This window comes from Perna viridis, chromosome 13 (genome assembly GCF_037379345.1).
Source record: "Perna viridis isolate PV_CMFRI_1.1 ecotype Kerala chromosome 13, ASM3737934v1, whole genome shotgun sequence".
Lineage (NCBI taxonomy): Eukaryota > Metazoa > Mollusca > Bivalvia > Mytilida > Mytilidae > Perna > Perna viridis.
In genome coordinates this window covers 5459374-5472979 of record NC_142457.1, presented here as the reverse complement: position 1 = coordinate 5472979, position 13606 = coordinate 5459374, and the positions used below count along the sequence as shown (strand labels likewise).

General features: G+C 33.1%; 2 protein-coding genes across 3 annotated transcripts in view; both read left to right on the top strand.

Annotated features, from left to right (window-relative positions):
• Positions 1 to 253: 253 nt before the first annotated feature.
• LOC148599355 (synaptogenesis protein syg-2-like) overlaps positions 254 to 13606 on the top strand; it is a 35002-nt gene continuing 21649 nt past the window's right edge. The window contains exons 1-6 of one of the 2 annotated variants that reach the window (XM_088557044.1): positions 254 to 368; positions 728 to 1057; positions 1472 to 1750; positions 2565 to 2828; positions 3747 to 4016; positions 4332 to 4649. In XM_088557044.1, the coding sequence (XP_088413170.1) occupies positions 299 to 368; positions 728 to 1057; positions 1472 to 1750; positions 2565 to 2828; positions 3747 to 4016; positions 4332 to 4649 (1531 nt within the window). In that variant the 5' untranslated portion in view covers positions 254 to 298. The remainder of the gene's footprint in view (positions 369 to 727; positions 1058 to 1471; positions 1751 to 2564; positions 2829 to 3746; positions 4017 to 4331; positions 4650 to 13606) is intronic. The other variant, XM_088557045.1, reaches the window with a different exon arrangement.
• Positions 9804 to 13317, top strand: LOC148599356 (uncharacterized). Its single transcript, XM_088557117.1, has 3 exons — positions 9804 to 9852; positions 12370 to 12419; positions 12701 to 13317. The coding sequence occupies exons 1-3, from the start codon at positions 9804 to 9806 to the stop codon at positions 12935 to 12937; spliced, it is 336 nt and encodes a 111-aa protein (XP_088413243.1). The 3' UTR covers positions 12938 to 13317.

Below are 13606 nucleotides of genomic sequence, written 5' to 3'. Positions count from 1 at the left end.
CAAGCATTATCTGCGGTCATCATAATAGGACACTTAAGATTAGGTCCTTGATAGAGCAAATGTTTATTTTGATCTTCAATGACAAAAACACTTTGTAAAATGTCAATTTTGTAAAACATGAACAACCCTGAGCAGTATCATCTTAACACCATCATTAAATTTTCTGTAGATGCAAAGTCTCTGAATATACATTCGAAATAAACTTTACATACAAACGGAAACTTCTATTTCCACCGGATATATATTTAAAATATGTTGTAGCTTTTTGTCGCTTCAATGGTGGATACATTTTAATAAAATGTTTCCCTCAGCTGGGTTCGTCGTTGCCATAATCCTTGCGTTTTTGAAAAACATCGGTCATTCTTGCAGTGAGTATTGATGCATTCATTGATCAAAATATTCCATAACTGTACATATAATTCCTCATATAATTACTTAAAGTGAACATTTACACATTATTTTATTTTCCGCATGACAACCAAATACTTCCTTATCTCTTTAAATGGAATGATTTTATACTAAACTATGTTCAACTTATTCAACTAATTGTTACGCTTAGATATTGATTTTATATATCTTAAACACATTTATTTATCAAAATTCATATTCTACACAATACTTCAGATTATTTTATATATAAATACTTTTTATTGTATTCGTCAATTTCGTTTTCTTTCGAATTCTTATAGATTTTATTTTTGAATTCTGTAATGTCGTTTTATTCCAGTTACAGGGTTAACAAAGTTTTCGCCTGTGTATGTAGATAATGGAGAGACAGTGACACTACCTTGTGTTGTGAATAACATCACCGTTTCTTCATGGGAAGGACCTTTTAATGGCTCTACAGACTGTACTACCATTTACTATGACGGATTGATGAAATATCCGAATTTACCAGGATCAATTAGGCTTAAGACTGGAATAAATGAACGAATCGGAAACTTACATTATGATTTAATGATTTCTGATTTCTCCAAAGACAACGAAGGCACATATAAATGTCATAGTGTAATATATAATATTACTGATGAGAAGAGATACCTTGTCGTGCTTAAAAGTATGTATATTAGGTCCGTAAATGCATTTTCTATGAGACGTACTTAGCATTCAGATAGCTTGTTTGAATAATTTCAATGTTTGTGGAACGAATATAACATTCTGTTTTTATCTAAGAACATGCCTAGGCATTACAGTCATATATAATATGAGAAAAATTGCCTCTTTTTGTATTTTCACCAATAATAATTTCCGGGAGGAAATTTGTACATTTTAGTGACAGCCCGAATGTCTTTTTTCCTTTAACCGTATGTGCACCAAATAAGACATCCCTAACAAAAGATAAATTAATTTCTGTTTTGAATTTACTTGTTTACAGTTTTCCTTAAATTTACATTATAATATAAGTCAATACAGTTTGTTGTTTAGTAAAAACTTAAGTTTGTTATGTTTAATTTTTTTCCTCCGATTGTAGGTAATCCATTCATCATAACCATTAAAAACTCAAATGATGGTTATATCTATGGAATTGAGGATAAAGAATTAGTTCTTGTTTGTGAGGTTTCTCACGGAATACAGCCGAGCAGAATATCCTGGTTCAAAGACAATGTTAATGTTATAGATGGGCTGTCAGGAAAGCTACATTACAAATTCTACCCTACACGTGAAGATCACAACAAGTCAGTGACTTGTGTAGCGATGATAGATGCACTTGTGGAACCTTTGAGAAAAAAGATGACTCTTCAAATAAAATGTAATTACACTCGTTCCCTTAACCAATGCGACATGTTAAAACATAACAGTAACAAACTTGATAAATAGTACAATTTCGCATTGTTAAATATGGAACTATTAAGGAAGATATCTACTTTTGCTCATGTTTGTTTTGTCAAAAGAAGTGCATATTATTTTTCTAATGGAAACAAATTTCTGGAAATTCATAATTTAGAATTAAATGCATAAAATCTACCTAAAATATGGTAATATTACTATTTATGATCTTTATAACCGTTATACTCACGAAAAGTCTTTCAGAGCTTACATAAAGTTATGTTTACATTTGTTGAAGACCATTTATAAATCTCAGTAAATATTTACTATTTTGCATAAAATGTATACAATGGCGCAATTGTTGCGTTTCACCATATCCGTTCCTTTTTTGTGTGTCCTATACAAACCAGTTAAGAAGTGGCAAACGTGGGAACACCGACTGATCAATATATATTACACGAAGAACAAAAAGAAAAATAGAACACCAAGAAACAATTTGATGTTGTCTAAGGGTAAGCCTTCTCTGATTATTGAAAAAAACGTCCACCGTACTGTTCATCATCGTTAATGTCATGACTGAGGACGGATATGTATGAAAAATTGAAATCATTGTGATGACCGTAGAATTTCCAAATGGTGACTTTAATCTATTTGCAACAAATGTTGTCCCGATATCTTTTGAGTACCTCAGGGAGCCTTATCTTGAAAATGTCTATATTGATCAAATTTACTAAGAGTGGAGCAGGTTGGTTATTACTACAGTAGTTTGATAATTGATACTTTTCCTTTTTTTACAGACAAACCTATTGTTCATTTTGTCGACAATGAAACAAAAGTGTTTGAAGGTTACTCAAACGAAATAAAGTGTTTTACTGACAGTATTCCTCCTGCAGCACACGTGTACCTAAAAAAAGATGGCATTAGTTCTATTTTGAAAAGTTGTGAATCGTCAGAATGCAATTTTAATGTAGATGGATTGCGCAATGATAGTGGAACATACACATGCACAGCCGAAAATGAGATAGGAGAAGGAAAAAGCACAACTACAGTCAGAGTTTTATGTTAATATCTATATAATAGTACTTTAAAGAATCTTTATGCGGACATAAATAAATTTTAACTTGATCGAGTTCATAATCATATATAGTTGTTATCTAAAATAAAAATTGATTTATGAGTGTTTCTGGAACAGGTTTATATTGCTACAAGATTGAAGTCATCACTACAGAAGTTTTATGGTCGTCATCATGAACTCGTGGATCGTTTTGGTGTATTCATCAGCACCATGAAAACTGATTTATTCAACGGGTCATAGTTTTCCTTTCCTCGTTTGTCTACCCCGGACTTGACCTTTTATGAGCAACTCGGCGGGTGTTTCTAGAAAAGCAGAGGACACTTACCCTACCGGTGCATCTGGTACATGCTTCCAGTTTTTAGCGGAGTCCGAGTTGCTCATTTACTTTTGTTACTTTGTATGTATGATTTTAGTTACTCTATGTCCTTTATTGTGTATGTCTGTTTTCCATGTCGGGTCTTTGTTCCTGGAATACATTCTTTTGATTACCGCTATAACCTTGGTTCCCTTGATTACTCTTTGATTAAAAAACATTTCTTACGTGGTACAATTCTGCGTGATATAATCAAGTTTTATCGGTTATTCAAACCTCTCTCTATTTAAAACAATCTGTATAACCTAATTTTTAAGGGATTCCGATTAATAACTGATCGTTATTAAGCTTTGGACAATTTGAATCGCGGACTATGGTATAATCGAGCTATTGATATCACAGTATATAGTTAATTTATACAAAATTATCTTTGTTGCCCAAATCAAACCTACCAATCAGGAAGCTAATTACAAACCAAATCAATTATATCAAAACAACTTTTTTATTTAAAATAACATGTGCATATATATGCTTACTGTAACGTTTATTTTCTGACTTAAAAGTCTAAAACACTCTCATAATTATTTTCAGATCCTCCAAATATAATCGTTTCCCTCGATAACTATACTTTACACTGTGATGCTAAAGGAGAACCAAACAATTGCAGCTATGTATCCTGGAAACACTTCTCCGAACAAGGGGATTTTCTTAGATCATTCAGGGGTTCAGAATATCTCACTCTTAATTCAACTTATAGTAGATACAAACTGAATGGATTGTACGTATGTGAGGTCACAAATGGTATACAGAATATGGCTGGGAATGTCATACAATCCAGCAACTCCTCCGTTCAACTACATGGTAAGAGAAAGGGTTTGTTATCAAATACTGTTAAGTACCTGATAATTTGATATATATATATATATATATATATATATATATATATATATATATATATATATATATATATATATATATATATATATATATATATATATATATATATATATATATATATATATTTAAATGATTCTAATAAAAGGATCATTGTATCGTTTATTTTTGCGTGATATGTTTGTCAGTCATCTCCATTGTTTGCTTTGTCACTGATTCATAAGCTGAATTTGTCGACAAATCATCTCGTAAATTGTGTACTCATTTCAAACATAATTATAGGTGATCCTGAAATTCTACCTAGAACCCAACTGACACAGTATGGTAAATACCAAGCGTCTATAGAAGTGACAATATTTGTATACAGCATACGTACCCTAACTTGGACATGTAAATTACAGAATGGAACAGAAATTCAGAAAACAAATCTTACCAAGAATCTTATTGACGAAAGCATATACGGAAGAACTGTCTCCCTAAAAGGATATGCAGTTAGTCTACAAATTATACAACTGGAGAAGACTGATTTCACAAATTATACATTCCTGTTGGTAAATAGTAATGGGTCAAAGCGCTACACGGTGAGAGTAACTGCAAAGGGTAAGTTTATTTTTTAATCCTTAGCTAAATATTTACATACATGAGATATACGAATGTGTGTATACGACCAAATGAAATTTAATTGTCTTAAAATTCTTGATCAAGCCCATTGAAAGATGTTTTATCTCATTTCCAAATATCATAGCATACTAATATAGGAATGACCAAACTGTTGAAATTCCAACAGGCGTGTTTTATTTATGAGCTGAGGTATTTTTATATCATCTTCATTTTAGTTACCATCTATATATAAACGCCGGTAACGTATATCATGATTTATGCCAGTAACAGTGTTATTGTATAGTTATGAATTGTAAAACTTATCCAATACACGTAGACATCTATAAAGGCCCTGATCAAATCTTCTGCATTATCATAAAACATATACGTTTCATATAGGATTTGTCTGTTTGAATATACTGGAGATCGAGAGATCGAGAGATCGATCGAGAATAGAGAGAGACACGGGTGGAGAGAAATAGACAACTAATGCCAACCAAGTTTGGAGAAAAAAAAACAGAATTCTATATTCTTAATTGATAAGAGTAATCAAGGTAACCAAGGTTATAGTGGTAATCAAAAGAATGTAATCCAGGGACAAAGACCAGACATGGAAAACATACACAACAAAGAACATAAAATAACGAAACTCATACATACAAAGTAACAAAAGCACATTTTCCCACTTCATGTTGTCCTTTATAGATGTTCCTCAAGTTCCAACAATTCAAAGTTCTTATGTGGAGGACACCGATATTGTTTTGAGTTTTAAACGTAGTTTTTCCGGTGGATTACCACAGACTTTCGTAATTAAATACAGGAAAAGTGATGCAAATGAATGGACGCTTGATGGGCATATAGATGATATTTTTGGAGAAACAGGAACATACAGGATATCCGATCTCAAACAAGACACAAACTATTGCGTTCGGGTTTACTCTTATAACGCAATCGGGATGAGTAATTTTTCAGAAGTGTGTTCAATTCATCTTTCAGGTTAGATGGTAGCACTAATTATTTATCGTTATACATGTTTCATTGATGTAACGGAATAATGTGTGACGAATGAGTACAATGAAGATTTGTACCTGTACGTTATGTTACCTACTGGGTTTTTACTTATCCTGATTAGTACAATTATTGTATATAGAAAGGGTAAGTATTAGTTGAGTATGTATGAGGTGTGTGTTTACAAATACAATAAAACTTGCGTCGAGCTGTTTTGTGTAAACAAAACTAAATTCCAGACATAGCTGATGTTAGGTTTGGTAAGTACTGTCTTCCAACAACACACGCTGTTTAGAGTGGATTTTACATTGTTTCAAATACCAGATTTTACTCCACACTATAGTCAGACTGGTCCTGATCCAAATAATAAGCCATACACTTATGGAATCGATGAATGAAATGTGCTTTAATTAAACTGTTATAAAATACAATAATAATAAGCATTATATGAAATGTTAAACATGTAATCCGTGTTTCCAATGTATCTATAAGTTGTTTGATTTACATGTGCGTTGCAATGTTTACTTTCATCCTAAAAGATGATAAATTAATTTTCAGGAAGTAATATGATAATTTGGTTTCAAAGGTAGGACATATTGTTGGTTAATATATTTTATTGCAATATAAAGCAAAGAGACAACGTGACCCTGTCTTCACTGGCAAAGCCAACCTATCAAAAGCAAGGTAAAAAGAGTATTCCCGGCAAGCTCATAAATATTCATAAAAAATGAAAGGTCAACACCACTCCTTTTCAAATTGTCTGGACCCGGCCCCAAATTTTCACTTAACAATGAAGTCGAATGGATGATTTCTATGAACCATGAAATTATGATTCTTAACAAACATACAATAATTGATTTTACTGAGGATTTATTTTTAACTGGCATGACACACATTTTCATTCCAGTGCATTAATTTCCTTCATTTTTATCGCCATTCATTCATAGAGTTATAATAATTTTAAACTTTAAATTTTAATTTTGTGGCGTCTTAAGTAATCAAGAACTATATATCAGACTTCCTTGAACCGATTATAAGTTATTGATATTTGTTTTACAGGACAATTGGCCTCCAAGATGTTCCTGTTGTTTACATAAATGGTTTGTTGTTGAGAAAATAAAGTCATAGTTACTTACAGCCTGAAATAGGTCGGGTCATTCCTCCTCGTAGGAATAATCTAGGGCTGTAACTTAGTACACGATGTATACGTTTACATTTTTTTCTCTGTATCAATTTGATCCGATGGAGCAGTGTAGCGAATATAGTCGTCACATTCTGAGACGTTGTATAATATTGATTTGTTGTGACATGTATCTTTACTTTTATCCTACATAAAACACTTAGATGAACTGTCCCGTACTACCATAGTTAGAGCCCTAGATTAATCCTACGAGGAGGAATGACGCGGTCAGCGAAAGCTATATTTTATATAGCCTAGCTGGCCGAGTGGTCTTGGACGCTGGACTTTGTGCAGGTGGTGTTGCCATAGATGTCACAGCAGTACGAGTTTGAGTCTCGCGGAGGGAACGACCAAACATTTGCTTTGCAAATTTGACAGTTCTAACATCGTTGGGAATTTTTCAGACCCATATATATATAAATATATATATATATATATATATATATATATATATATATATATATATATATATATATATATATATATATATATATATTTATATATATATATATAAACTTCTAAGAATGTGACGACTCTATTCGCTACACTGTTCGATCGAATCAAATTGATACAGGGAAGATACATAAACGTATAGAAAGGTCTGAAAAATTCCCAACGATGTTAGAACTGTCAAATTTGCGATGCAAATTTTTGGTCGTTCCCTCCGCGGGACTCGAACTCGTACCGCTGTGACATCTATGGCAACAGTGTAGCGAATAGAATCGTCACATTCTGAGACGTTTGTATAATATTGATTTGTTGTGACATGTATCATTAATTTGATCCTCTATCCTACATAATAACATCTAAAATGAACAGTCCCGTACTTCCATACATCGTGTACTAGGTTACAGCCCTAGATTAATCCCACGAGGAGGAATGACCCGGCCAGCGAAAGCTATATTTTATAGCCTAGATGGCCAAGTGGTCTAGGGCGCTGGACTTAGTGCAAGCGATATTGCCATAGATATCACAGCGGTACGAGTTCGAGTCCCGCGGAGGGGACGACCAAATTTGACAGTTCTAACATCGTTGGGAATTTTTCAGATCTCTCTCTCTCTCTCTCTTTCTATCTATCTATGTGTATATATATATATACAGATACGATGACGATGCAGCACAAACAAAAAAATTATATAAGTCACTGAGTGTGTATGATCTTTGTTAACTGTTAATAAAATTTTATACGTCACAGGTATTCACCTGATTAGGTAGTAAGTTGTGTTCACAGACCATTTACTTTCATACACACTCAGTTTATTTAAAGCACTGAAGAAGGTCTTTTGTTGACTGAAAATTTTGCTCATTATATATTTTATATTAGTGTAGAAACATCTTTATCGGTATCGTTGTACAATCTTTTAGACTTATATATATTTTCATGCAGATCAAGTCCACGAAGGTGCTGTTGACAATCAGGTAGGGTAATCATCCTCTGCTTTTTTAGAAACACCCGCCGATTTGCTCATAAAAAGTAAAGTCCAGGGTATACACATGAGGAAAGAAAAACTATGACCCGTTGAATAAATCAGTTTTCATGGTGCAGATGGGTACACCATAATGATCCACGAGTTCATGGTGACGACCATAAAACTTCTGTATTGAAGACTTTAATCTTGTAGCAACATAACCCTGTTCCAGAAGCCTATTTGTTAGAGTTTTAGCGCGATACAAAAAGTCTGCGTAGTTGCGGCAAGCTCTAGGATAACGTAAAAGTTGTGCTATGAACACTCCATACGCAAGTGATGTTGCCACAGATGAAAGGAAAGTTGACAATTCTGAATGAAAAGTCATCACGTTTGTATTAAAGTTTGGTCAACAGTTTTCCCTGACCATCGATTTCTAAGATAAGAGGCTGACTTCACAGTGTCTGTAGTATCCTGTATCTCAATTTCTATGGGGTAGATGCAATGTAAATTCCTAAATAAGGATTGTTTAAAGATAAAACGTCATCTATACAGCGGAAACTGCGATGAAAGGATCTAGTTAAAAGATGTTATTTCTTTCGGATCAGATCAGGTATAAAGTCAGCGTCGAAAGAGTGGAGGAATAGGTCAACAAGTAAAGAAGCATAATTTGTTCCCATTGGAATTCCAGCATTTTGTAAACATCTTCTTCTGTATATTTGGAAGATGATTTGGAATTATTTCTTACAAAGTATAATGAATCTCTGCCAAGAACTATATATTTGTATCTAGGTGTACCATCTTTTTTGAAAAAAAAAAACAACGATGTATAATGTTTTAAATGGGGATTTTAACTGAATATGGGGAATAGAAGTATATAGTGTTGAAAAATCATAGGTTTTAATGCTATTATATTTTTTCATAATAGTCTTGAACAGATTGTCTCCAAAAGATCTTTCGAATTTTTCAGGATCCACATTGAATTAATACCACTACGGAAGTAACAAGTGATGTGGTAGGACTTCAGACCCTCTTTGACAGTTGTGAGTATAGAAGTTAAAAGTTTTGAAAGAGGTTTAGTGGTATATTTTGCAGATCCAGCTATGAAACGTTGTTTGTTTGCATTCTTGTGCAGTTTAGGAATCCAGTACATAGACGGTGAATCACAATCACCGTCCTTGGTAGAGAGACCAAAAAAGGATAGCACAGAATTATGATTTTCCAAAATCTCTTCTTCGGAGAGTGTGGTAGCAGTATAGGTTTTATCACTGCTATTATTTTCTACGTCTACCTCTGATAATAAACATTGGATATAAAACATTTTGTAGACAAAAAACAATGTTGTTTTGGGCTTTGTCTGCTGGTACGACAACATATTTGTCATGAGCAGTAGACAATGTTTTTGCTACACCGGGGTATTTAAAAAAACTGATGTAGCCTTAGCACTCCTTGACCTATTGAAAACCTCCATTCGTCCCAAAACCAAAGACCCCACGGCCCCCAACCACAGAGAACCAATGTCCCCCTGCTCCTGCCCTATCAATTTTAAGTTAACTATCTATGATTTACCAGTTACAAGAGTTGATACCAGTCGTACAAGCAGAACAAGGTAAGTACACAAATGTATCGTGAAGATAGGAACAATATAAAAAACGACTTGAGTCTGTCCTTTCATAAATATAATGAAAACATATTCAATCTAATACATTTAGAAAATAATTGATAGAAATATTTTATTATGACTTGGTCGTTCTATAATCTCATTAGACGCTGGATATTTGCGATATCACGAAGCAATTGATATGACCAATTCGCCGTTTGGATTGGTTGTTGTGTGGTTGTGTATTATTTTCTAAAAAAACAGATTGGTCGAAGATAACTGGTGATGTCACAATCGTTAAATTTACGCCGTTGCAGGTGCAAATTCAAACATTTCAAAGGAGTCTTAGAGAAAATGATTTCATAACTCTTGAAATTTGAATACCGTATAGCGGGTTATTTTCGCGGGGGTAAATTTTCGCGGTTTCTGTATCAAAAAGTGTGTAAAAAATTTTTGCGGGTTATATTTTCGCGGTAAGTGTGTTGTGTACATATATTTTTTGTTGCATTTTTGTGGGAAATAAAAAAAAGATGCATCATTGCAAAAACGGAAATGTTCAGTACTAAAAGGAATTTTTTTTAAGTACGAAACACTAAAAGATAAAATATTTTATTGAATGACAAGAAAGACAAAGTCAGAATAAAACATATACAGATAATACGGTATTAAAATAAAATCAAATCATTTTGAGCGTGACATCCTAGCAAGTGGTAGTTCGTCCTCGAATTCGTCCTCGAGAGGGTCACCCAAGACAACACTAATTCCGGTTTCTCGGAATCCACTTCGGACAATCTCCGGGTTGTTTTTGATATGTTGAAACATTTTAACCAGCCATTTTGCGGAAAGCGGTTTTAATCTGCTAAGTGACAAATCCACAGGATTAATGATTTCCTCGTCTATTTGTTCCTTTTTATCTAATTTTTTGACGATTTCATTTGAGTACCATTGTTCGAAAGAACCACGCATGTGATTTTTTACAGCCTTCTGTACACTAACATCCATGGGCTGCAGTCTGTCAGTACAGCAAGCTGGAACAAAGACTATTTTGATATGTTTCTCCTCTAGGAAATCGAGAAAATCCTCTCCCATTTGGGCTTTGAATACATCAAAAATACATAGAGCCTTTTGATTTACTGACAAATTCTCTTTTCGTCGTATTTTTCGTATGTACGGCACAATAATGTTTTTTGCATAGTCCATTTGTGTATCAGAATTTGCCCAATGATTTTCGGAATGGGTTATGTCCCAGTCAGACGGGAATTTATAAACAGGGTGACACTTGTCAGTTTTACCTCCGTATATTATCTGGGGTGGTAGAAATTCACCTAAAAGGGAAAGTAATAGTAAGGACTTAGATCTATTTGTAAATATACTTTAAATGATATTTAAATGGACGAAATTATGTTTACATAGCCGTCTATCTATAGCAGATTAAAAGTAAAAGATTGTGAATAGGATCAATTATGTGTTGTTTGTCTTCACCGTTAATTATAATCGGATTAATTTTTCAACGCTTGGAGTGTTCTGTCAATCGAAAACATAAACAACCTTTTGATCTACCGATGTCATGACAGGTGTGTATTTACAGTTATGTGTGATCAACACTTATTCTTATTTTATGACAATTAATTATGTATCATTATTAATAGAATTTATTTAACTAGCATTAATAGACGGACTTCCTATGATTTCAATCACACGCTCATTTGCTTCTTTCAAACCACTTGGACCCAATACATCAGCCAATTCTGATTTTTCGGAAGGCACAAAGGTTTTTGGCTTGAAAAAATTTAAGAGGCTCATTTTCAACTTTTACTTAGCATTCCTGTCGTAATACTATTTTGTGTGAAATGTAGTGAGATTCATTCATGACGTCGGACTAGAATGTCGGGGTTGATCGATCTTAAAAAGTATTCACAATTTAAATACATATTGATCCGTCTACCGTTAGGAAATATGGAAAGTCCCCTTGCTATTTAGTTGAAAATATGTATTCCGATAGATGAATATTTTCGCGGGATTTATTTTCGCGATTTCCGTCGCACCGCGAAAATAAGCGAAAATAAAACCACCGCTATACGGTATTCAAAATATGAATAACAGTTATTTAAGTTTAACAGCATTAACTCGCTTAGGAAAATTTGCTGTGGTGTTGAATTTAAGAAAAAAACAACTTGAGTTTATATTTTTTGATATTCAATTTTCACTCATTATGAAACCTATACATTTACATGAATGGGTATTCTGGAAAGTCTTGTCAAATTTTTGAATAAAAATGTAGCATAAAGAGGAAGATATGAAAAAAAATAATGGCTGATGGAGAAGCTTTAAGTTAATATGACGTGCTCATATACTTGTCGGATTTATGCATTGTAAGATTGTTTTTTTATATAAAAAATAACATTAGGAACGAAATCACAATTATTTTTGTTTTGTATTCAAGTCACTATGACTTTGTATGCTATGTTTAGATATGTTTAATGGAAGCGGGCAGACATTGTATATAAAATAGATTCTGTATTTTAGGATTAATATTGTCAATGAGTCGTGAAAGCAACAGACACAGAAATCTCAGGGTACATACTTTCTTATTCTCTGAAAACACACATGTGAACTGCTCACCGGATTTGTTTTTTGTTAGATTACTGGTAATGGAGAGGAAGGAAAGTATGCTTTAAAACGAATCAGAAAGTTGTCTATTAAAACCACAATTAAGGAATGATGTGATGTTAAAATAAGTCTGTCGATTTGTCAAAGTAGAATTATATATTGGAATATTTTTTTTAAGATGTAAAATAGAAGGGTTACTTACATTTCCGTATGTTTATGCCTAGTTAGTATTGTTGTGTTTTTCCAGGTAAATCCTAATCTAAATTATATAGAGCTGGAATTAAACCCGGCATCACACAGCTTCCATTTAGATGGAGATGACAGAACGATTTACACCGAGATCAATCACTCAGTAATCGGACCTCCTGCTCCTGAGTCATCTGAATCTGACGATGACAGGGACAACGAAAATGAAGATGATTTTATGACTCTTGAACAGATAGAAGAGATTTTGAACGACCGCGGGATGACTTTCCCGCCGTAAAAAATGAAATAAAACCAATAAGATTTAACATTATTGATAACATTTAGACTCAAATGAAATTCTATGAAATGAAAAACAAATATTTTGAAAATCAGCCTAATGAGCCTTATATTTTTTGGTGAAGAATTTATTACTTTTTGAAGGAATGACCACAAATGAAAATCATATCAGAGTTTGAGGACGTATGTCATCTAATCACGTATCATAATGTAGACGATGAAATAAACCAGTGAAAATATATGTGTAACCCGGAATAATTTGTTTAGATATTTATAGTGGGAATGCCAGATATAGAGGAAATATTAACATCCTGTTCCGATTGTTTTTTTTCGTAATTAAACAAAATGTAACAAGTGGTTATTCCGCTCATGAACAAATTTAGAAATTAATTTATAAAAGTCAATAAACCTGAACTTAACAACTTATCAATAGATTATGAGATATGAACAAGGTATTTGGTAATAACGAATTTCTATCTAAAACATAAATATGGATCAGTAAGTAATTAGATTGGAGAAATATAGGTGTTGATGGAATAAAAATAGTTTGTTATGAATAAATGCTTTATGCTTGTACAAGGAAATCAAGAAGCGACATTTGGAAAGAATAAAAGGGGGACTATTCATATACTACTCCTGGAACATTGAAGAAAGCCCGAGCAACAAATCG